Below are 26,048 nucleotides of genomic sequence, written 5' to 3'. Positions count from 1 at the left end.
TCAGTATGCTATATTCAGTAATTACAGGAAAATAAAGTGCCATTTTTATCAAAGAAATGCTGCACTATTTCCTTACCTCACTTATCTTCCTTTATTTTATGGCCTCTAATGGTCTATTGTTTTGTTTAGAAAACAGCAAGGCTCGAAGTAATGATTTTGCTGAAAAGAATGGACTTAAGAAATATGAATATGTCTTACATCCAAGAACTACAGGCTTTACTTTTCTAGTGGACCGTCTAAGAGAAGGTAAGCGCCCATCTCAAAGTGTACTTTTTTATATAAGTTGCAAAAATTGCTAAACTTTAGGGGCCAGCCAGCCTGGTGGCATAGTGGTTAAGTTTGTGCACTCTGCTCTGGCAGCCCAGGGTTTGCAGGCCCAGATCCCGGGTGTGGATCTATGCACTGCTTATCAAGCCATGGTAGGGCTGGCGTCCCACAAGTAAAATAGAGGAAGATGGGCACGGATGTTAGCCCAATCTTCCTCAGCAAAAAGAGGAGGATTGGCAACGAATGTTAGCTCAGGGCTAATCTTCCTCACCAAAAAAATAAAAAATAAAATTTGCTGAACTTTATATATAGCTCTTTAGAGTTTACAAAGCACCTTTTCATATTTTATCTCAAGAAATGAGATACTCTATTTTTATACTTAGTTGACGCCATGCACTAAAATGTTTTATTATGTATTTAGAAATATAAAAGATATGTTTGCGAAAACCCAAACATTTTTTCCCCTCTTTTGGAATAGACAGAAAATGATACATACAATTAGACTATCATACCATTTTTAAATGTTTCTCAAAGCAGAAAAATTATCTTGAAAGTATCTAATCACTTAAACTATAGTTCTTTATAGCTTAAACAGTATTTTTACCTTCATTATTCCACTCACTCCAACAAAAGATTCTGGTGGTAGGAAGGCAAGTACTCTACCTCCACTTTATAGTTAAATAGACCTAGCATCCAGGGTGGGTAGTAAATTTCTGTAGGTTGAGGGTAGAACCTCATTCTTCTGATTGCCGGTTGGTGGCTCATACTGTTATCTCACACTTCCTCTAGAGTATGTCTATTGAAGGGCATGGGGGACACGGTGATTCCGTTGACAATATCACACCCGTTTAGAACAGTTCAAAGCTCAGAGTCGCCTACCAGAAGAAAAATCTTGTTTGCATGTTTCTGCATTCCACTTTGATTTCTACCAAACCGTATTGTATAATGGTGACATCTGTGACAAATTATCTGGTAATTGCTACATTGTCGTAAAACTGCTTGTGCCTAACATGAAAGGTCTTGAACCATTTTATAAGAAAAGGTGTAAAGTTCTTACTTCTTTCCCTAAACGGCATCACTGTTGTTCCTTCAGAGTTTAATGTGCTTTAAGATACAAAGTATAACCTCAGTTAATGAACTCTGCCAAGAGGAAGCATCTTTACAAGAGTACCCTTGATTTTAAAGAAATGTGTAGTCAGTTCAAAATCACATTGGTATAGTAAACCGAAAATGTTGTCCCTGTTAGTTTCGCTTGCTTTTGAAATTCTGTGGTTATAACCATAATATGAAATAGACTTGTGGGCATGATGGTTGTATTGTGTATGAATAGTGAGTATCCATCTACCTGAAGAAGCTCATAGAGATGCGATTCTTCATGCCTATGGAATGGGACGGGGAGGCACCAAGACGTTACAGCAGCGATGCTTTTTTGTTTTTAAACATGATTCCACTTACTGTGGCATCCAACTTAGACTCACCCTTCTCATTCAACAATATGTTTTTTATTTCCTCACATAATCTGATAGTTTATAGTATTTAATGATTTCTTTAAAGGTATTTCTACCATCATGAAACACATTCATCTACTGGATTTCTCTGTTAACACAGTATGCTGTTGGAACACCTCTTTTGCTAATAAAGATCTTCCTAAATGTAGGCAGGATAATGGAGAGATTATTTTATAGTGGATAAGGATGTATCTATACAGTTCTCTGTTTTGAAGTCTAGAAAATATTTTAGTAGCAAAGTGATTTATAACTTTGGGGAATGTGTATTACTTAGTCATCACTCAAGGTACTAGTCAACAACCCCAGTCTGTCATTTTTCCTGCTAGAACTGGCAACTGATTTCCCTCCTGTCTCTATCGGTAAGAAAGAGAAACATAGTTAGATGATTGCATTTGCTTAAGTTAGAAAAATACAGTTAGATGATTCCATTTATTTCAGTTAGAAAAGTAGAATGGGACCTGTACACTATAATAATAATAAAAATAAGAAATATGATTATGATTATAATAGTAACAGCAGCTAACATTTACTGAGCATTTACTAAGTACCAGCTATTATGCTAAGTGTTTTATATGCAGAAGTTCAATCAGTCCTCACAACAACCCTACTCGGTAGTTGTCATTATTAATATTTAACTTGTGGGGCAAAACTGAAGCAGCAATTGAGGTGAAGAAGCTTGTCAAAGTTATTGGAATATGGTTGATCTGACTGAATATCCTGTGTTCTTTCTTTTATAACTTGGTGCCTCTTGTATTTATAGTTTGATTTTAGTTAACAAAGTCTCCAAATCATAAAGCACTTTTATAATAATAGTGAGCTGGATGGTTTTCTTCAAAAAAGATTTTTAAAAAGAAAAAAAAAGAGCTAAATGGCCGGATCACAGAAGGATGGTAGTCACAAGGGAGGTGGTTATGCTGCTGCTTGAGATAATAGGGGAGGCAGGCACACCCTAAGGAGGCATCAGGTGGAGAGTCGAGGGCAGCTCTGCTTTCGGGGGTAGGGGGTGGAGGTGTCAAGTGAACAGAAAAATTTTCGTCAAGGATCAGAGGTGAAAAGGGGCTTAGAAATCATCTCGTCAAGAGTACCCTTTTAGAAAAGGAATCTAAGACTCAGAAAGGGCCTAGCACAACTTTTTGATCTTTAGGACCCTGAGATCTGCTTTTGATAATGGGTTATGTGAAAAACAAGTTTGCTGTTAAAACAAATGACCATTATAAATAAATTACTCCAATGGAATCCTGGAGACCACATATTAAAACAAATTACCATGAAGTAACTCTTTACTGCTCACGGTTGTAACTGAATTCAGTGTTGCTGACGTCCATTAGGCAGTCACCACAAATGGGCAGATGAGAAGTTTAGGACTCAAGAAGTTAAGGATAAAGTCTTACCAGGAAGCACTGAATAAGTGAAAATGTAAAACGAGGAAAGTAGTGTCTGTGCGTCTGTTTGGATTAAGAACATTTAGAAAACACACACTTATCCTGAAATATAACACCCATTATATAACGTTATGCAGATGTGTTGTTCCTGTAATAGTAATTACAAAAAGTTTATCCTGAGTACCTTGATTTCCACCGTTTGTGTGCTTGCTTTATACTCTTACTTCTTGAGGATATGGAATGTTCTGCACATAGAGACTCAATCAGTATTGGCTGAGTTAAATATTTTTTCTTTTTTCTGAAAAGTAAGACAAGCATAGTATCCTAGCATGTTCTTCTCAGTGCATTACATATTACACTGATAGATACCTGTCATGGATGATTTATTTCATATACTTCTTACCACAGAACCTTTCAATATGTGATTATATAAGTTTTTTCAGTACTAGATTAACCCAAACCCTAAAGGAAGTCACTAACTTAGAGAAAAGAGGCTTTTATATGAGCAAGTTTGTTGTTTTTAATTATACAACTATAGTAAATTTATCACAATTTTAAAATTTTAACTCATTGCACCAAAATTAGTTATACTCATCATCATCTCTGGTACTTAATCACTTTTAACAATAATAGCTTATTCTTCTTTGATTTCAAACAAATAATGATTTGGTTAATTATCTGATTTTGTTAAATGCTTTGTAAGCCGATTACTGAGTTGTAACCATGTAACAATTACTTTCACCATTAGACGGCACAAGTGTGCATATTTGAAACAACTTGAAAGTAGACTAAAGTAGTAGTTGGAAGTGAGAAAGAAAACACTTCATATTTGTTTGAGGGTATGTCTCGTTAAAGATATGACCTTGCCTTCAAGAAGTTTACAGTCTTTGTGGATAGATAAGAATAATACACATGGAAAAATCTAAAAATAATATGACAATAGAATTACATGCTAAGTTTTATGGTATATAATGTATAAATATTATGCTAAATAATTACAGGAGTGTTCAGTAAAGGTAGATCATGTAGCCTTGAAATACTCAGGTAAGGCTTCTTTAAGAAGCTACGTTTCCCTTGGACCTTCAAAACCGTATGTGATTTGGATAGGCAGAAAAAATAAGGGTAGCTGAGGGCAGGAAAGGAAGAATACAAGAAGGGTACAGGGTTTGGGTCAGTGTAGAGCTCAGCAGTAAACTAGGCAGAACCAATCTGATTGAGCTGAAGACTTGTGTTGTAGAGTAACCAACAATATTTAAGAAGGTTGTCCAGAGTCATTATTATTGAAATTCCTGCCTGCAAATAGTCATGTTTTTAGTTTGTTCATTTCTAGATCAAGCCGCTCGAGCGAGTCACTCAACACTTGTGTTAAGACTCTAAAACATCATATAGATATATTTAAGTTTCGGATTTGAAATAAAATGTTTTTTAATTCAAAGTACAATAATCCATATTTCAATCCATATTTAGCTCATATGCCTAAATTCTAAATATGAAGGAATGAAAGATGCTGTCTTTCTACTCATCTAGGGGATACAGGGTTAACCACTAGAGAAAAAATAAGTTCCCACTACGTAATTTGGATCAGCACACCTGATCAAAACTTTTCAGTGTCTATTCAGGGAGAGAGAATTGCTGACTTAACACCCAGATTAGATATATAGTATCTGATAGTCCTGTGTTTGGCTCCGTCGTTTTGCTCTACAGTAGTTCTCATTTGCTCTGAGAAAGCTGGCGGTTACCTAGGAAGTAAAAGCAGTATACCAATCATAGACAGCTCAGTCTTCAACAGCGTCGTTAGGTCGTTTTAATTTCTTGGACTTGTTGCTTAGTGCGTGACTAACTACTGATAATCCACTCTGTTTCTTGCCTATTCGTGGCTGTATATAGTGGGGGACTAAAGATGGCCAGCAGGAGCAACCACTGTCTGGCTCACACTCCGTTTATCTTAGTTGGTGAGCCTCCCCCAGGAGTGCATTTCGATGACCCTTCCTAACAGCCAGCATGTTGTAGGAGGCCAGGAAGAAAGGCAGACAGATAAACTATTGAAATATTGTGTGCATTAAATGCCGTGCACTCTGACCTTTTCATGTGACTTTTTATTGCTGGAAACTATGAAATAGGATAAGACCTTTCCCTTAAGTTAAAAAAATGTAATTGTACAGTAGATCTTTGACATTTGCTAGAATATTTTCTGAGACCTTTTCTGTTTCCCCAAATTTGCAAATATCTTTGTAGCAGTTGAGTCTCTTTTGAGGCCATCTTACAAAGAACAAAGCTTTTATCTGTTTATGGCCATGAATAGAATACAACAAAACCTAAATGAAATTTGGATTTTGGTCAGGAGGAAAGCACATGGATCAACTAAGTGACTTCGTCCTACACATCATGAAGCAGATAGGATTCAATTTGCCTCAGCAAAATTACACATGACCACATGTCAGAGACCTTTGGAGTCTCTCATTTTGAATCTTTGAATGCTATGGGACTGCTTTACACCAAAAATGGAGTTTGTATTTTTTTTGTTCATTTTAGTTCTTTCTCTCTCTCTCATAGCAAAAAATCTGAGCTGCTCATTTAGGATAGATCTTGTCATTGTCTTTAATGAAAAAAAAGTCATGACAACCTTAATGCAAAGTGATAGAAGTCCTGTATTCTGTACATAAAAACAACTATTTAACATTTATCAGGTACCTACCATGTGCCAGGCACTGAGTTGTTCACATGTTTACTCTGCCCATGCAGTAGAACCGCCCAGGGAGCTTTTTAAAACGCCGATAACTCAGGTGCAGGTTCAGACCTGCTGACTCCCAAGTCTGGTTGTGGGGTCCTGGGCACATAGCGACCCCACTGGCCTGCTTTCCTACAGATCACTTCATTTCTATAATTGCACTAGGCGGTGGTTTGCCCCATGCTACACCAGAGGAGACTGACTTATTGTCATAATTTGCCCAGGGTCACATGGCTGCTGAGTGGAGGTACCAGGATTTAAACTCAAGTCTGTTTGATGCCAAAGCCCATGTTCTGCCCACTCTGTAGTACGTTAACAGTTTTTCTATTCCGAGTACTATAAAAATGTAATCTTTGTAGGGTTTTTTTTTTCTCACTTTGCAAGATTTCTCCCTGGTATTTGGCTGTACTGTGCGTTTTGTTTAAAAGGAAAAATATATCAAGGATTTCCTTTTTTGTAAGCACCTCTTATTTTTCTGGTTTCTATGTTTATCAGCTCCTTCTCCGTTTTTCTAATCCTTAAAACAAAGCTAAACAAAGAAACATGACGCTCAAACTATCTCTCCTTTCAAATTGTGGTTCCATCTTTTTCTTTCTTTTTGCCACCGAGTCTCAAAAAAATAGCCTGATGACTTGATTTCCTCAATACTAGCTCACTTCCTATAAAGAGGGGATTTTTTTAAATTATAAAAACAGAACATACTTATTGTAAAAAAAAATTAGAAAATTAATTATAAAGAGGAAAAAGGCACCTATAGTCTTGTCAATCGCTTCTCAGAAATATCTGGTGCCTACCTTTTGATATATGTATATAGTCTTCCTCTGTTTTTTCCACGTGTACTCATATATATCAAACAAAATTAGGGTCAAATCATATGTTTTGTTCTGTAAAGGTTTTTTTTTAAATATTAGATAAAAGTTTTTTTTGAGGAACTTTGGCCCTGAGCTAACATCTGTTGCCAATCTTCCTCCTTTTTTCCTTTTTTCTCCCCAGAGCCCCAGTAGATAGTTGTATGTCATACTTGTACATCCGTCTAGTTGCTCTATGTGGGATGCCACCTCAGCATGGCCTGACAGGTGGTGCATAAGTCTGTGCCCAGGATCCGAACCTGCAAACCCCGGGCTGCTGAAGCGGAGCATGGGCACTTAACCGCTACACCACCGGGCCGGCCCCAAGGCGTTATTGTTTTTTGTTTTTTTTTTTAACTTACTATAATGTGCATGTTTTCTCACTATCCTGACATAATTTTTTATGATATGTTAATGTATGCATGGTATTCTATTAGCTAGAGGGACCACTATTTATTTAACCAGTCCTCTATTGTTCAAAATTAAAATTGTTTCCAATTTTCTACCCTTATAAGTAATACCAAAGTATGCATAAATCTCTGTAATTATTTCCTTAAGATACATTTCCAAATCTAATTACTGAGTCAAAGGGTATATATTTTTTAAAGATGTTTAACAAATCTTATTTTTATGCTCTGCCCCATTTCATTTGGCCACCAAATTCCATTGATATTGCTTTGGAAGCATCTCTTAGAGACATCCCACCTTCCTACATTTCCATAGTGGCCCTGTTGTTTGGGATCCCATTACTTCTCCTTTTCACTCTTCCCTGGCTTTCTAACTTGTCTGCCTCTGGTTTCTCCTTTGCTAGTTCATATTGCACACAGCTAACGGTCTTGATAAAGTAGCACTCTAATGTAATTGTGTATATGTTTATTTGTTCAGAACATCTTTCTTGGGCACATATGTTGTTTGGTTTGCTGAGATACCAAGACACAGCCCATTCCCTTGAGTATTGTAAGGTTTAAGAAACATAATTATAATGCAGTGTCATTAGAGATATGAATAGAAAGTATGTTTAGGACATAAAAAAGGTTAGCCTGTCTTTACCTAAAGTGACATTGAAGAGGTGGCTTATGAGCTTAAAATTAAAGAATACTTAGGCATTTTCCAGGGAGGAAGGGTGTTTTAATATTTGCATTTCTTGATCAAGACTTTCTATAATATGGTTCCAATCCACTTTTTAAGTTTTACCCACTGAGAACCCCCCTTCATGCAACGTGAACCAACCTATTTGAATTAATTGACTATTCCTGACTGTGCCTTATGCTTTCTGAATTTTGCCTCTAATTATGTCTGTCCAGGCTAAAACTGGCAATGCTTTGCTCTTTATTTAACCTCCAAATACTATTCTTCCTTTAATGATCTTCTTCTAAGAGTCCATTCCCATTTCCCCTGGCTGGCAGTCGTCTGGACTGAATATCTTTCTCCTCCTTAATAGGACTTAGCACAGTAGACCTTATAGTAATAGCCGCTTTAATACATTTTACCTGTTACCTTCCTAAAAGGACAGCAACGGCCATGTCACCTAGATCATTAAGGGCAAAGATTTTATTTCTAAATCCAATGAATACCTTTCCATCCATATCTTATTTCCGCTCTTAGCAACATTTGGCGCTGTTGATTCTTCTTGAAATACACTCTCCCCTTGGGTGCTCATTTTTTCTCCTACTTCTCTGGCTTCTCAAGACTCTTTTGCAAGTTCTTCATACCTGTCTGTCCCTTGATTGTCTGTGTTCCTCGTAAAGCTCTCCTAGGTTCCTTTGACCTTTCACTCCACACATTCTCCCTGGGCCATGTCACTCAGGTTGGTGGCTTAAATGATCATCCATATGCTCATGACTCTTAAGTCTAAATCCTTAGTCCAAAAGCCCTTAGTTCAGAGCCATATATGTGACTGTTGGTTCTGCGACCATTTGCAGGTTCTGCAGGCACTTCAGCCTCAATATTTTCAAAACTGAGCTTGTCATTTCCCCCTAAGCTGCTTTGCCTCCTATATTCCTCACCCCACGGAATGGTGGTGGTGGTAATGATGATAATGATAACAATGGCTAAGATTAGTTGACTGCTTATGTGCCAAGACTATTCTAAGAGTCTTACATCAATTAGTTCACTTAATTCTTGGAGAAGATCTTATCATCTCCATTTTATGCATGAGGAAACTGAGGTACAGAGAAGTTAAATATAGTCCAAGATTACCCAGCTTTTAAATGGCAGAGCTAGGAATCTGGCTAAGGAGCCTTTGTCTTAACCGCTGTGTATCGTTGACTCTGTTGCACAAGCGACAAAGCTGGAAGTCATTCTCGGCTCACCTCCTCTCTGCTCTTCTCATGTACAGTGAAATCCCAACCAAGGTCCTTTGATTTCTGTCTCTTCAATATCTCTCAAATTAATCCTTTTCTTTTATCATACTGCTGCTCAGCTGGTCTTCCTGGTTCTGGTCTTGCCTTAACCAGTCCTTTTTCCACATTGTAGTGGAATGTCAGGCATTTTTCTAGATGAGGGTGGAAGCATGCTAAGTTAGGTACTCAAGCTCTGGAGTCAAAAGACCTGGATTAGAATCCTGCCTTCACCAGAATTAGCAATGTGACTGGTCAGACGACTTTCTCTCAGTAAGCCTCAGTTTCATCATCTGTAAAATAAAATAATAATAGTGCTTACTTTCTATGACTTTATAGGACTCTTGTGAGGATTCAGTGCAGTCATGTACTTAAAGCACTTTAGCACAGTGTCTGGGAAATAGCAAGCACTCAATAAATGTTACACTGCAAATCTGATTGTGTCAGTTCCCACCTGAAACTCCTCCTAGATTTCACAGTGCTCCAAGGTTAAATCTACTTTAACATGATTTACTGGGCCCTCTACGACCTGCTCCTTGCTCACCTCTCTGGCCTATCTCCCATCTCCTTAGTTGTACCATTTGTCCCAGCCTTGCTGAACGGCTTTCCTTTCCAGAGTGCACAGTACTCTGAGCCTTCACTATGGATAGCTCCTCCTAGTAGCCTGTGGGTCTCAGCTTGATGACGTTCATTCAGGAAACCTTCCCAACTATCTTAGACTTCTGTGTTCCCTCTATGAATGCTTTTCCCACTATACTTGCCCTATATAAATGTTTTGCCTACTGTATTATCACTTGTTTATTTATTTCATTCATTAACTCTCAGTTTCCTGACCGTAAGAATCAATCTGTCCCATTGACAGCTTTTATCTCTAGCTTTCAGCACAGGCCTGGCATATAAGAGATACTTGTTAAATTTTTTGAGCCAATCAGCTAACTGGTTGATTTTATACCCTATGTTTCCATAAAGATTTAAAGTGGCAAACATAAATATGTATGCTACAATAATAGCAGCACCACAACAGGAGAGAAGAAATGAAGGTAAAGGGAAAATAAGGGTGTGAGTTTACTTTGCAAAATATGTTATGAAGTTAATATATACGTTATAAGGTTAATACACAGAATATATGTTATAAGGTTCTATATTCCTATAAAATATGGGTCTATAAATTGGCCCTGAGCTTTCTGGCACCTGCTGTAGAGGGAAACTGAATGGGATCATTGACAATGTCCATAGTATTAAAGTAAACAACAGGCTCAGAAAAAGCATGACCATTTCTGAAGGACTTGAGAGAAAGATCTCTCATGGTTCCTCACAGAGGACATTGTGCATTGTTGTGACCAGCGTCCTCACTGCATCTTTATGTTAAATGTTCCACATAGTCTCAGAGTGCTCATCCACATTGGCTAATGGCAGAATGAGAAAGAGCAGGACAGTAAAAACAGTCTCATAAGAGGTCAAAACATTGGGCTACATATGGTTTAGAGTGTCTCAACTCTAAGGGTATGGAGAGACTGCATGCCCTTAACAGCATTCTCTGCAAGTGGTATTTCACTCACTGAGATGTGGATGAGAATTGGTTGGCCTTGAGTTGGGTTACTCTTCCTAAAGCATCTGTTCTACAGATACTTTGTATCACAAGTTAAGGGCTGGGCTGAGGGCTCGACTAGTAGGTGGAGCTGGGAGTAGGATTCTCTTAAGGAAGTTGAGATTTCATGCATGAATTAAAGGCCACCATACCTCTGAACTGAGGTTGGCCATTGTGTTCCTCAGAAACAATTGGGATTTATGTGTTTTTGTATCCTCTGTGATGCTTAACAAAATGGTGCCTTGTGCATAGTCAGTGGTTCATTGCTCAGTCCCTGTCTGTGTGGCCTTTCTGGTCTTTCTTGCTGTGATACCACACCTTCTCTTCATTCTAGCCACAAGGAATATACTTTTCTCATGCTATTATTTTTCCTAAATTTCTCCCAGTCATCTGGGTAGCTCCTGTTGGTCCTTCAAGACAGTTCAAATGCCTTTCCACTTTAAATAATCTCCTGACTTCTCCAGGTTATTGGAGTTCCCTCTCCTTACTCTCATCATACTCTATCCATTTGTCGTAATCACTTCTTTCTTATTCTTTCATAATCAGTGATTTTTTTTTTTGTCTCTCTGTCCCTTGGACTCTGAGCTCTTTTAGGGTAGATACTGTGTCTTGTTCATTTTTATATCTGAGGCCCTAGTACAGTGTCATGAATATTGTAGGTACTCAGTCAATTTATGGTTTGTACAAGTTTTTGTAGATGATCTATTTTCAGCATCTCACACACGTATATGCCCCTCACATGCTTTTTTACACACATCTGATTGGTGATATCCCCTACCACCTTCAGTCTGGAGGTCAGATACTCAGCAGTTGTTAGTGCTTTACCAGCGGACCTCTTCATTGCCGCAGAAGCGAGATTTACGGCAGTGCTAGAGAACCACATAAGACAGGTGTACAGTTGATAATAAATGCTATCTTAAAACAGTCTCCTCTTTTTTTAACTGCTGAAGGATAGAAGTAAGACTGATATGTGTATATTTTTAGATTATCTGTACTGTTAGAAGGGACATACAGAAGCATGTTATTTGTAACTTAAATGAACAAGGTCTTGGCATTTGATCATGTAAAAATCAGTGTGGAATTGTGGTTCTTAAATGTCTCCCTGGTTTATTAATATTTCTACTCAGTGAGTTTCAGAGTCTGAGATAGTGCTAAAAGAGACAGTCATTGCTGCCTTGTCTCTCTCTGTACGCTTGACGTCAGTAGGAGAAAAATCTTGCCCTGGGGCTATCTGCTGTTTCTCTAAGATCAGCCAGCTATAATAAATGCCTAAAGTGTGGAAGGTAGGTCTAGGAGATAATGAGTGCATGTCTTATGGCACCATTAATAAAAAATTCTTAAGCATATATTCAGATGTTGGTTAGAAGATTATCGTTTTCATAGATGAGTGAAAATTATATACGTGTTATATTTTACTCATTCAAAAGGCTTGTCTTTGCCTAAATGTTGATGCTCTAACTGTTTATATTATTTTCTTAAGAGTAACATGCTGAAAAATGCTGATAACAGTGAAACTTACAAAATAGGTTCATTTTAAAGTTCAGAGTTGTGGAAGAAGGTTTGTGAGTAAAATTTGTGAAATTGCCTTTGAGTGATAACTTTCTGTAGACTGTACACTGACTGTAAAGAATATTGTTACACACATTAAAATGCTGTCAGTTTTCCCTCCAAAGGCGAAAGTGAGAGAGATGAAACAACAGCAGAGGATGCCAGCAGCTGTTCCCTCACAGGGTCACCTCACTGTGTGGCTGCTACACACTAAATCTTTATGGCCTTGTAATGTTGTTTTGAAGCAAAATATGAGAGTTTCAATGCAAATGTAAAACGTATGTAACAATATACTTTAGCTTCCTGTTGATTTGAAAATCAAAATTTATTCTCACTGAAGTTGAGATATTGGCCTTAATCTAAACCCTGTGTATCCTTCAATCCAGAAATTCATCTTAACAGGAACTTATGCCTGCCTTTTGATTTTATATAGTATATATAATTTCATTGTGGATTGTATTTCTTTTTTGGGTTTGTCCAAAAAAGCTTTACCTTGTTTCTCCTTTATTCTGGGCATGTGTCCATTTCATTATTTATAAAGGTTGTACCCTTTCTCTTTTAGCTTTATAGAATTTTCTTCCTTATTCAGAATATTTTTTCTGTATTTTTTCCCAGTTGCTAGGATCTTTTTTATTTTGTTGTTTTGTTTTTAAGTAAGTTGGTTTGTTTTGAGTATTGCAAAGGTATTAGTAAAACAATACTGACCTTGCTGATGTGTGTGTGTGTGTGCCTGTGCTTGTGCACATGCAAACCGTCATGTGCCTTCACTTTTTACAAATGGATTCTGATCAGAAAGCAGTCCACAAGAATATGAAACTAAATACAGAAATTGTGTACTTATTAATGTTGAAAATTGTCTAAGCAGCTTTTTAAATGAGTTGTTTTCTCCATTTTATTCCACATAATTTTATTTTATATATAAAATTATTTATATATATTATTATAGCCTATATTATTATGAATATTTTATAACATAGGTACCCTATACTTCTCATCAGATTGCTAAAAGCACCCAAACTCACTTTGTCATAGAATCTGGACAGAGCAAAACAAGTCCTGGTGCAGTTATCATAAGCCAGCTTCTCTGTCCTCCTTGAAGTGTAAGATGTTGAAAGTGTGTTAGCAACTTTCTAATTCACCTGCTTCCTCCTAACAAAGTTATATAGGAGAGGAAAGTGTACGTGTCCCCAGTACACTTTGCGCAAGAGTATTGCATTTGACCACATGGAACAAATTCCAAGTAATCTCCTACTTGGTAAGATTATTGACTTGGAGAATCTGTCAGAGCACGCATATACACACAACATGCCTATTTTAGTGTGTTTATTTTGTGATAATTAGTAACTTAATGCAAACACTTTTCATTGTAGTTTAGTCGTCTTTTTCATAGGGATTGATAATTGAAAGAAAAATTAAAATAATATAACCACTAATTTACATTTATTTCTCAATTTTTATTTTATAAAGTACCTTTTCTAGTTATAGTCTCATTTGAATATAGAAAACTAACAGGAATCTGCAATGTGTTGGATTCTTTTCATTCTAATATTTTATGTTAAAAAAATTGCTATCTCAAATCTTTTGGTGGCAGGCATCATGTTTGTGCTCTTCTTTGTCTTTGTTGTTCTCTATTGTTCGTGCTACATGCCTATTTGTGGTGACTAAAATATTTCTCTAACAAATACTTGAGTACTGTTAAGTAAACATCTATCTGTGATTCCTAATTATTTATTGTACATAACACATTTTGAAAGAATCTACATAACATGGGTATTTGTAGACTCTTAAACAACTAGACTTTGATACTGTGAGGGTGCTACACAATTTCTTAAATGTTAAATGTGAGAAATTTGTGATGAGAGTTGTTTGTCTTATCTGTAGGTTAATAGCTGCTTTCTTTGAAGTGATAGATTTTGTCTCCATTCTTTGGATTAATTTTGCATTGTATAAATGTAGTCTGAAAGTAGCTTGGGGTACCCTGTGGAAACTTTTGAGACTGTTATACAAAAGTTTAAAAAGCCTGTATTCATAGTTTATTTATGATTTACATCTTCCCCATTTCCTCACAGATTTGAAATGGCCTTTAGCAGAAGATAAAATAAATAAACCTGGCTCACAGTGCCAAAGTCAGGTATTAAAGCGTGTGTGTGCATAGGGCTTGAGGGGAAGGCATATTATTATCCATACTGAGAAAAACTGCTCTAGTCAAACATGATCCTTAGCAGTGACCTTCTTAGAAGTCAATGCATAAGGGTTCTTCCTGCATTGGTGATTTACAATGGTAATGAGCTAATTTGCGGCAGAAGAGGAAGTGTTAGTCAACGCCTTTTCTAGGCACAGTTATCACTGCTCTTGGGTAGCACATCTGACTGACTTTAGTTAACCAGCATTCCTCAAAGCTGAACAGCAAACTCTTCCTAGTTTTGCAGACTGCTCTTAGACATCATTATTATAAAAGATCTACCACTTGGCCAGATATGCTTCCACTCAGGAGAGGCACTCCACACTATTGGTGTGAGTACATGGAAATTACAAGACTTACTTGCTTTCATCCAGAACAGAATTTTAACGACCATGATAGGTTTACAATGGTAAATCCAAACAAAGTTTCCAAATAGTTTACTAATTAATTTTCATTAAAGAAATTATTAGTAACCTTTCTGACCAATAAAAACATCATTAATATGTTGGTTCCAATGTTAGTTCCCTTAGTAATTCAAGTAGACTGTAGCCATCTCTTGTGTTATTAAATTGTCATAATGAAGGCTTATATTTTGATACTTTAGGGATGGACGTTGGTAAGGACTGAAATTAGGAAAGACTTGATAGGAAACACGGACTTTTGTTTAGACTTAACAGATTAACAGAGGTTAGGCAAAGGGAAACATGTTATAAAACGTTTGTCCTGTATATATTATTATTAAAATTGTGCTTGTTAAAGGTGTTTGTATTTAAATACTCTAAAGAAATACTCTATGCATTTTTATAAATGCATAGAACCTGAATCTTGGGTAAGGCCTGTGTTTTATAGTTAATACTCTGTGATCAAGGCATGCTGGTGACAGCATCAGAATAAAAATTCACGATGAACATATCCCTGTGCCCACGTTTGGAAAGTTAGTGTATTATCAAGTATCACAGAAACAATATATGAGTGCTTATATTGTAAGGGGGAGAGTTTAGGGAACTGGACCTTGAATTAGATCTTGAGGAGCAGTAGGTTTTGATTTGGTAAAGAAATTGGGGAGGTACAGCAGACTGGGTTGTTGCTTCAACAGTGGAGACTGCCCTGATTGGAGCCCAAAGTTCATCTTTTTAAGTGGGGAGAGCAAAAGTTAGAGAGGTAGTCTTAGTTGTCATGAAGTCTCCCTTTAACAAAGTAGAAAATAAAAGGAATCAAAAATAGTGGGAGTTGTGAAGATAGTATTTATGACTTTATAAATACTATGGGACTGTTCCCTTCTTAGTATTCTAAGAGAGTTGATTATCTTCCTAAGCAGTTTACTACTTATTCTCAGATAAAGATCTATTGGCTTTATCGTCATCATAGGCATCCCAAAACAGTCTTATTTTGAGATTTCTGCATTATGTTCAGTTTAAAGGAAGACTCAGTAAAAGTAATTGCATCTCTTGTTTTTTTACATCTCTTTTGATCCACAAGTGAGGTATTTGCAGACTGTATGATGACATATACTAGGAAAAAAGTATGATTCATCCTAATTATAAAGCTGTTTCCTAAGAAAGAATCATTGGAGAAATGTCTTATTTGTCTTTTTACAAATGGTTTTGAGACTTTAAAAAAAAAACCTTATATTTTCTGTATATGGCTGTAAATGGCCACAATATTATATTTGCAAATATTGATTTCATCTAAATTAATTTTTTTTCAGTAGTAGTTGGCCTATTTGCAAGGTTGGGTACTTATGGACTTTAATGGATTCGTTCTCTAAAACATAGCAACTTATCTGAAATTCTAGGTGCCAACAGAGTCTTTGGACATAAAGTCTGAGAAGAGTTCTTTGGGTGCAGCAAATAGGATGTATTTGTTGACCTTTCAGAGAATGGTTTCACAGGAATGAGAGTGCCAGAAGCCAGATTTGAGTGGAATGAATGAAGATTGATGCGAGTGGAGATAGCAAGTTTAGATGATTCCTACAGGGAGTTTGCTGGTAAAGAAGAGGAGAGCGCTGGAGTAGTTCAATAGAAGGGGAAGCCACATCAAGGATGACCAGAGGAGTTGAGTATTTTGAAAGGCTGAGAAAATTCAATAGAGGAAAAGCTGAAAGGGAAATGAATTAATGATGGAGCAAATTTTCTGAAAAATCAGGAAGGGATAGGAACAGAAAAAGTTAAAAAGTTTCTCCTTTTCTAAGGCAGGAGGCAAGGTTGAGCTTGAATATATATTTTGGTTTGAGAAATAGGTGGTGAGAAAGTGAGAGATGCTTTGATGGAAGACTGTTCTCTCTGTCAGATCAGAGGTTAGGTAAGAAGATGACGATGGTGAGGTGGGTGGGGGACAGAGCTGATTCATGAGAGTTTGGAATAGTTGCTGTGGAAAATGAGAAAAGCAAGCTGATAAAAGCAAGTAAAAGCATTGCCGAGCTCTCTGACCTCAGGCTACAGGCCCAGTCTGACTTTCCACTGCAACTTTAAGCTCCATCCAAAGTGGTGACTCACCTTGCCTGCACTGGTCCTCACTCCTTCCCACCACCTGCAACACCTTCGTCTCTTCTGCCTTTGATCACATCTACCTGTTCTTTTATGCCCAGCTCAGATAGGTCATTTCTTGATCCCTCCAGCTGAAAGTGATCAACACCCCCTCCAGTCTTCTACAACATGTTGAACCACTCTTAAGAATATAATTTGCAAATATATTTTATCTTCTTTCCTAAATTGTAAGTTCCTTTGTGGTAAGAATCATGGGTTTTCAGTGTCTCTGTTTCTCTCTCTCTCTCTCTGCCCAGGGCAGTGCTGTTATATTGTTCAATAAATATTGAAGGAATAAATTAATGAATGAAGCAAATCCACTACAACCAAATTGAATGAGAGTGGTGGACCTCTATAGGAAGGTAAAGTTTGTCAGAATTCTTTACCATGCTAATAACCCACAGGCAACAACTTGGAGAATATTTTATGTATATATTTAACTTCCCTTTCACAACAGCAGTGAAATATATTGTATTTGTAGGTGATTATTGCAACTTGGTGGCTCAAGTTATTTAGTATTTGGCTTATTTGTATTCTCCTGGCCATTAGGAGCTCACACTGAGCCCAATCTCTATTGTGTCCAACTTTTTTTATTATGCAACTTTCTCTTGGCTTTTTCAGTGGTAAGGATGCTAATGTCATAAGGTACCATACACTCAAAGATTAGGCTTCGTTTTAAATTCCTTTTTAGTTTCTGACTCAGTGACTCACTGTGCTATGTTAAAGGAACTTTGTGTACCAACTTGAGCATCTTATGGTTCGGCTAGGCGAGGAAAACTCACAACGAAAACAACAAAGAGGCAGCAATTACGAAAAATGGCAATGTTAGACTTAGCAAAGTGTGATGGAGCATGCCTGAGAATCCTTAGCTTTATAAAGCCTTGATTCCCGTTGGCTGGGACCTTATAACATTTCCATAAATTGAAGCAGATTGCTATTCATTTTTAAAGGTCAGCCTCTTTTATATCACTTCAGGATTTTTAATAATTCAAATCTTTATATTCTGCTGACCATTTTTCTGCCCTATGAACCAGTTCATTTTGTTTTATACTCTTATTAGCTCTTGGTGTTTTTATCTAAAGTGTTAGCCCACACAAGTTTAAGATATAGCTAAGTTAGCCAACAGATATAACTAGCTATTTATTGGATATTAATTATTGTGGCTTATTATTAAAATAAAACTCAGTATTTAGATCTTAATTTGCATTACAGAACTTTATTTGGCATTATTCATTTGAGGAGCTAAACTAGACATTTCTCAGATGCTTCTAATGCCTCTTTTGCTATTTTTGATATAGTGTTGCAGATAGCAATCATAACTCAAATTCCATTTCTGCAAACTCCAAGATCATAGGCTTTATTGTTTAATTGAAGTGCAATAAGAAGTAGTCTTCGGGGCCGGCCCCGTGGCTTGGCAGTTAAGTGCGCGCGCTCCGTTGCTGGCGGCCCGGGTTCGGATCCCGGGCGCGCACCGACACACTGCTTCTCTGGCCATGCTGAGGCCGCGTCCCACATACAGCAACTAGAGGGCTGTGCAACTATGACATACAACTATCTACTGGGGCTTTGGGGGAAAAAAATAAATTAATAAAATTAAAAAAAAAAAAAAAAAGAAGAAGTAGTCTTTGGGGCCAGCCCCGTGGCTTAGCGGTTAAGTGCACGCGCTCTGCTACTGGCGGCCCAGGTTCGGATCCCAGGCGTGCACGGATGCACCGCTTGTCCAGCCATGCTGAGGTGGCGTCCCACATACAGCAACTAGAAGGATGTGCAACTATGACATACAACTATCTACTGGGGCTTTGGAGAGAAAAAGGGAAAAAAAGGAGGAGGATTGGCAATAGATGTTAGCTCAGGGCCAGTCTTCCTCAGCAAAAAGAGGAGGATTGGCATGGATGTTAGCTCAGGGCTGATCTTCCTCACACACACACACAAAAAAAGAATAATAAAAAGAATAAAAGTAGTCTTCTACTTCACCACGACAATAGCAGCGTTTTCCTCGGACTGCCATTGCCCCTACCCAAGGCCTAGAGAGCACATACTTGAATTTTTTTCTTGTTTCAGTGATACTGGTTCATCCACTTATATCCAGGTTTTCCCACCTCAACCCTCAGTGCAACCTCTGGCAAGGTATTGCTAAAACATTAAACTCTCACCTTGGGGAAGGGTGGTCAGAACAGATAAAATGCTTAAATTTTAGGTCTGTCTGCTGACATTGTGCAAAGTAGGCCAATGTATTATTGAGTGAAGTGAATAAAATGCAGAGAGAAGAAGAAAAGAAATCTTGCCAAGCAAACTGCCATTTTTGTGATGGTTTTTGCCTATGCTATTAAACTTCCACTCATTGGATTTTTGTATTGGTATGTATATCATATATGGTGTTTTGTTTAGATAATCACTCAGGATTTAGCTTTGTTTTGATTTGTTTTTTTCCTACTGAAATTATTTCATAGGAATATTTGAAGTGGGCAAGAAGGTGAGAGAACAAGAATCATTACTAGTGGTGGCCATCCCTTCCGTGAAGCTTTCCCTGATCCGCTCAGCTAGAAATAGTCTCTCTCTTCCCTAAATTCCTGGAGCAGTTTAACTGTACTTCTATTAGGACACCTCAATTTGTGCTGTAGTTGCGTACATGAACCTCACTTTTCTACACTATTTTCTGTTGGCTTCCCTGCTCTTGCTTCCTTTTTTTCCAGCCCTTCAGTACTCAGCCTACAACAGCTTTGTGGTTGCAGTTGTTGTTCTTGCTGTTAGTTATTCTGGCAGCGGATTCATATCTAGAATGGCTTTAATATTAAAGAGGGCTTCTTATTGACGTTAATGAATCTATTCAAGATATAATGTTTTGTAGACACACATGCCACAGTCTTAAAGAAGGTTAAAGAAGATCACTGCTTTGTATAGTAAAGAGATTGATGGCACATGGCCATACTCTGATAGTATTCTGGAAGGTTCTCTTGATTAATTGCTCTAATTTTCTAGTTCAGGGCCGGCCCTGTGGCTTGGCGGTTAAGTGCACAAGCTCTGCTACTGGCGGCCCGGGTTCGGATCCCGGGTGTGCGCTGACGCACCACTTCTCTGGCCATGCTGAGGCCGCGTCCCACATACAGCAGCTAGAAGGTGCAGCTATAACATACAGCTATCTACTGGGGCTTTGGGGGAAAAAAGGAGGAGGATTGGCAATAGGTGTCAGCTCAGGGCTGGTCTTACTCAGCAAAAAGAGGAGGATTGGCATGGATATTAGCTCAGGGCTGATCTTCCTCACCAAAAGAAAAAATAATAATAAAAATAAAAAAATAATTTTCTAGTTCATTGTCTGTATAATTGGATACTGTCTTTCCAAGTAGCAGAATTTGATCATAGTTGCTGATGCAGCTTAGGGGAAAAAAACCTTTCCATGATAACAATTAGTCTGACTTTTTCCCTACTTTAGGGTCATCAGACCTCTGTAATGATTAGAATCCATCAGAACTGGTTATATTCTAAACTCTAATATAGAGGTCTTGTGTCTTCAGTGATGTCCTTTGCTTCTTAAGCACATCATGAAGCATCAGTGATCTTTCCAACAATGTTATTTTGTGCCTGTAAACTGGGGGATTGGGAAAGGAGGAACCAATGGCTGTCCTGATAAGGGACCAACATCGCTGTATTTCAAAAACTCTAGTCTTCTTTAAAGGACATGAATAAAGGTAAAGTTTTAGATATCAGAGTGACTATATAATAGCCAAGTTACAATCTTTATAAGAGAAATATAGGGTAAATAAAAAGTAATCTTGATCATCAGGATGATGGGCTCATTTTTCAAACAACCGCCTCTGTGTTGACCATCTTATCTGCCTTATTGCCTTCATCTTTTTTTTTTTTAAAGCATGTTTCTTTTTTTTTTTTGGTGAGGAAGATCAGCCCTGAGCTAACATCCATGCCAATCCTCCTCTTTTTGCTGAGGAAGACCAGCTCTGAGCTATAACATCTATTGCCAGTCCTCCTCCTTTTTCTCCCCAAAGCCCCAGTAGATAGTTGTATGTCATAGTTGCACATCCTTCTAGTTGCTGTATGTGGGACGCGGCCTCAGCATGGCTGGACAAGTGGTGTGTCGGTGCGCGCCCAGGATCCGAACCCAGGCCGCCAATAGCGGAGCGCACGCACTTAACCGCTAAGCCACGGGGCCGGCCCTGCCTTCATCTCTTGATCTCATGCTTCTTCCCTGTTGCCCCCTTAGGTGAAAGCTGTTCATTGTCACATCTCACAACTTTATCATGTTCTTAATTCACCTCTGACTCATGCATCCTGGAGTTAAAAAAATAATCCTAATTTCTTTGAGCCTTTTGCATCTAAATGCAGCAACCTTGACTCCTCTCAGATATCAATCAACAGCTCTCTATATTCTCTGCCTCTGCCCTCATTTTGCTGGAGAGAGGAGACTTAGCACCTGGCTCAGCCTTCCATTCTATTCCTGGTCTAGCCATCCTCTTAGGTAACTTCACTGTCTATATGATGACACATTTAGCCCAGTTTCTTGATCTCCCCATTATCCATGCTACTCCATACTTTGCATTTTGTCATCTGGAACTGCTTTACCTGTTCAACGTTACATTTATCAGTAAGTTATTCCTCCCATATAGCTGGTCTTGACTCTCATTAAGATCTCTCTTCTCTTAATGCCTTTATTCTTTTTCTCCATTTATAATCATCACCCTTTCTTCACTCTATTCTCTCATCCCAGTTATACTTTGTGGCTCATTCTTTCAATCTTACTCTTGCCCCTATCCTCAACACCTTAGCCCTATTGCCCTTGGGTGGCACACACCTGGTAAAGGTGCAATCCTGGGTCTTTCTAGCTGCCTGCTTTCTCTATACCTGCACTGGCTTTGAGCTCTGCTGGAGAAAATCCCCCAAACCATACAGATTACTGCCAAAATTAATTGGTTGCTGTGTTAGTTTCCTAGGGCTGCTGTAACAAATTACCACAAACTAGGGTGGCTTAAAACAATAGAAATTTATTCTCTCCCAGTCTGTAAGCTAGAAGGCTAAACTCAAAGTGTCAGCAGGGCCACACCCCCTCTGAACTCTCTAGGGAAGAATCCCTCTTTGATGCTTCTAGTGGTTGCTAACAATTCTTGGCATCCCTTGGCTTGTGGTAACATAACTCCAGTCTCTGCCTCCGTCTTCACATGGCCTTCGGTTCCCTGTGTCTCTTCTCTTCTTATAAGGATACCACTCATATTGGAATTAGCACCCACCCTAATCCAGTCTAACTTCATCATGATTTAACTAATGCATCTGCAAAGACCCTGTTTCCAAATAAGATCATATTCCGAGGTTCTAGTGGACATGAATTTTGAGGGACACTGTTCAACCCAGTACAGTTGCTGGTCTCAAAGGACCCTCAATGCTGGCTGTTTTTCTGTATTTCCCTACTCAGTTTTTCTATTCTCTATGGTAGCAATTTCAAGCCTCCTCTGCTCATCCTCCACACTCTAGCCCCTCCTCCTTGGTTTCTTTTACAAAGAAATCAGACACCAAACTAGAACCCCCTTGTCTTTCGTTCTTCAGACCTGCAGATTACCTGAGTCTGCATTAATTATTTCTTCCTATTACAATGAAAGAGATTGTCCTCCTGTCTAAAACTTCATTTTTTTTCCCACATCCACACTGGTTCTGATACCCTCCTACCCCTCAGGAAACCTCACTCTAAACTTTGTACCCTTTCTTTACCATATCTTTAAGCTCTAACTTACTAATGGTTCCTGGTCTTCAGCATTTAATGTCATTAATCTTTAAAAAGAGAAGACAAAGAAAAAAGCTATACAACTGCACCGACACTTTTTTAGCCCCACCCCTACTCCAGCTTTCACTCTCCCTCTTTCTTGCCTGCAGACTCAAGCTTCTTGGAAGAGCTGTCCAGTCTTTCGCCAAATCCTTATCCCCTGATAACTTCACCACCCTCTGTAGTCAGCCTTCTCCCCCTTTATCCCATTAAACGTGAACAGTCTCTCAAGGGTCGTAAAACCTACGTCTTGTCCCTTCTTGTACCCTCACTGACACCTATCCTGATGGACATTCTCTTCCTCTAGAAACATCCCCTGCCTTGAGGGTAGTTTAGGGAGAATTGGAGCAGAGGATAAACCAGCTAGAACTAGAAGACTTCTGAGATCTCTTCCAATTCTAAGATATGATTTTCTGAGATTTGAGGAATCTTTAGTTCTCTTTGTTTATAAAACTTCTAAGCAATTTGTGGTTATTTAAACATGGTGGTGTTTTTCTTAAAAAAAAAAATAATGTTGAGACTACAGAATGCAACATCTTTCTCATGCGGTTACTGTAATTTCAAAGAGATTATTTTTAGTAACTGTATTTGTTATTATAAAATTTCTCAGAAATAGAAAACACACTAGGGAAACTTTAAATAGAAAGCTGTACTGAATTTAAAATTCTAAGATCTGAAGATAGAGACTTTGATGTATTATCTTTTGAAGTTCTTATGTCTGAAAAGTCCTTTTGTAATGTAAGGTTTTTATATCTATAAAAATAGGCTTATTATCTAATTTAATTTTTTGAAGCGTAGGATGACAAAGTAATAATAAGAGAAAATGGAAACTAAATGGTGTAAAAGAGTTAAGCAAAACTTGAATAGTTTACAATTTCCTCCATTTTCTAACAATATCTATAGTATGAAGAACTCAGTTGTTTATGGTAAACTTTTTTTTTTTTTTTAACAAAAAATAGCTCTCCCTTTAGACAAATAGTTTGGCTGTATTAGAAGTGGAACAATTTGATTTTTATCCAGGAACAATGTTTAAAAGATAATTGGCCAGTCTTTAAGTTGTAGTCATTCTAAATGTCCGTGAGTCTTCCTACCCTAAAGATGCAGATGAGTCATTATTAATAACAAGAAGTCCTGTCTTGGAGCCCCCTCCAGCCTGGCTGTGGAACCTCAGCATCTCTCTCCAAGTGTCCACCAATAATTTCCAAGTATTTCTGTCTCATGGGCTCTGGCCTTCTAATATAAGTCTGCTCTGCAGTCCACGCAGGGAAGCCACTTTGACCAGATCATCTCACGGCTGGCACGGCCATGAGACATTGCTTTGCTGCCTATGTTCCCTGTGCTGCCCTGTGCTGCCCAAGCTACCAGCTGCCCAAGCTACCAGCCTCCTGACTCCCTCTGTCCTGATGTTCCCTGTGCTGCCCAAGCTACCAGCCTCCTCACTCCCTCTGTCCTGATGAAGTCCCTCCTGGAAAGAGTTCCTTTAGTTAGAATCTTCTCTCTCCCTGGGACTCAGACCTAATCCTTAGAAAAAGCACCTTGCCCTCATCTTCTGCCTTTTTTTTTTTTTTTTTTTTACCAGTTTCTCCCACGTCTGGGCCTCAGACATACTTTCCAAAGGCCTCATTGCACTACTGTTCATGCACATAAGTGTGTGTGTGTGGGGGGCAGGTGGGTGGATGAAAAGTCACATCAGAGATACCATTACAGCTGTCGAGAGCCAGAGCTCCAGGATTCTGAGGCTGCAGACTCTCCCGTTAGTCTCCCCGCCTCTCTCGCTACCTCAGTTTTGTCTAGCTGTAGCAAGTTAATGAAATAGCCAGTCAAATAAAACTGCAGAAGTCTTCAAAAGTTGTTAAAAAAAATCTTTCCTTTCCAATATGAATTGCTACAAAGTTGGTAGTTAAACAAAATTTTGGTAAACAGTACATTTTGTAAATTCTGCAAATTGGTTATTTGGCAAATTGATCCTTTAGCAAATTGGTCTGCTTTCCAGTTCATCAGATACTAAATCTTAGGTTCACTTGCGACTTCCTGCTGCCATAGCTCTTTCATGACAGTGAGCTTCAGAACACTTTTTAAATATTATATGATGTCTTCCAAATGAAATTTTGTTCCATGTTTAATTTTATGGAGAACAAAATGTCATCTCTCAGGGGTTTATAATCAGTGTATGCAACACAATTACGATAGTTCTCCTGGGATAGAGTGTTAGAGTATTCTGCAGCGTAGCTGGGTGCTGACCTTGTTTTTATTTATTTTTAATTGGATGAATTGAGGAAATGGTGATAACTGGAATATGTGTTTATCCTAAGCCTGGAGAATAACTGAGGGGTGCCATGTTGAGGAGAAAAGAGTAAGGAAAAGGGGACAGTGTATTACCTTCTACTAAAGATTTAAATTAGACATACAACTGAATAAGAATGTTTTTCTCCTGTTCACCTAATTCCTAAACTACGAACTAATGATATGGGATGTCTGCTCTTTAAGCACTAGTATTATTAGAGTGAATCGATTTTATGTATTACACTGCAAAAAACAAAGCAACAAAACAAAAATGTGTATACACATAGATACAACTATAAATAAAAGCTATTTTATCTTCGTTATTCAAAGCATATTAAGGTATCTGACTATGAGGGATGAGCCTTTCCTCAGGAGTTTTGTAGTTCCCTTTGGGTTGGTCGCTGCTCTTACAAGCCTTGGTGTCCCTTTTGTTGTCTTTGACAAATATTTAGTAAAAGGATTCTTTCTTGTTGTTCACTCAGCGTTTGAAAAGGTCCCATGTAAAAGAATCCAGCATCCAAGAGGTGATTCAAACTAAGTTTTCTGCCTTCTGTACAGCATTTTCAAATTTATTTTATTGAATTGTTTGTTTAGAGGTGATAATTAAGTTTCCAGGAACGAGAGTTCCAGGACGTCTGTCTTCAGTGCGGCCCTTGATTCCACTTACATAATCGTTCTACTCTTAGACTTTATCTAGAAAAGATTTTGGGAACCTGCTGTGTCTATAAGAATGCTGAATCCTTCTGCATAGGAAGGGCCTTCATCCAAACAAACTCCTAGTGATTCTAGAACATTTGGGGCTGAAGAAGATGTGGCTTAAAAACATCACTTAAAAATAGTTGTTGCCAGCCAATTACTTTAAACTTCCTTCATTGACCTTATAATACTCCAGATAGGGCTTTTGAGAGATTACTTTTTAGATGGGAAAACAGACAGTTGCTTAGTTATTCTTTAGCTGAAGCAATTTTATAGGTGGCAAGGAAATCACTTGATTTCTACAAGGCAGTGAAGAACGCATTAGAAAGAATAAGAGATTTGATTTGCCCTACCAAGAAGCAGTAAAGCTATTTATTACCCACTCTTGTG

The 26,048-nt window shown here is 38.1% G+C and overlaps 1 protein-coding gene across 6 annotated transcripts in view; it reads left to right on the top strand.

Annotated features, from left to right (window-relative positions):
- The window catches only part of LCLAT1 (lysocardiolipin acyltransferase 1), a 187,361-nt gene that overhangs the window by 114,001 nt on the left and 47,312 nt on the right, over positions 1-26,048 (top strand). For all 6 annotated transcript variants that reach the window (XM_058551514.1, XM_058551511.1, XM_058551512.1 and 3 more), the window contains one exon: positions 130-246. In XM_058551514.1, the coding sequence (XP_058407497.1) occupies positions 130-246 (117 nt within the window). The remainder of the gene's footprint in view (positions 1-129; positions 247-26,048) is intronic.

The sequence above is a fragment of the Diceros bicornis genome, chromosome 12 (genome assembly GCF_020826845.1).
Source record: "Diceros bicornis minor isolate mBicDic1 chromosome 12, mDicBic1.mat.cur, whole genome shotgun sequence".
Lineage (NCBI taxonomy): Eukaryota > Metazoa > Chordata > Mammalia > Perissodactyla > Rhinocerotidae > Diceros > Diceros bicornis.
The sequence above is the reverse complement of the archived record's forward strand: the minus strand, read 5'-3'. Positions and strand labels throughout refer to the sequence as shown.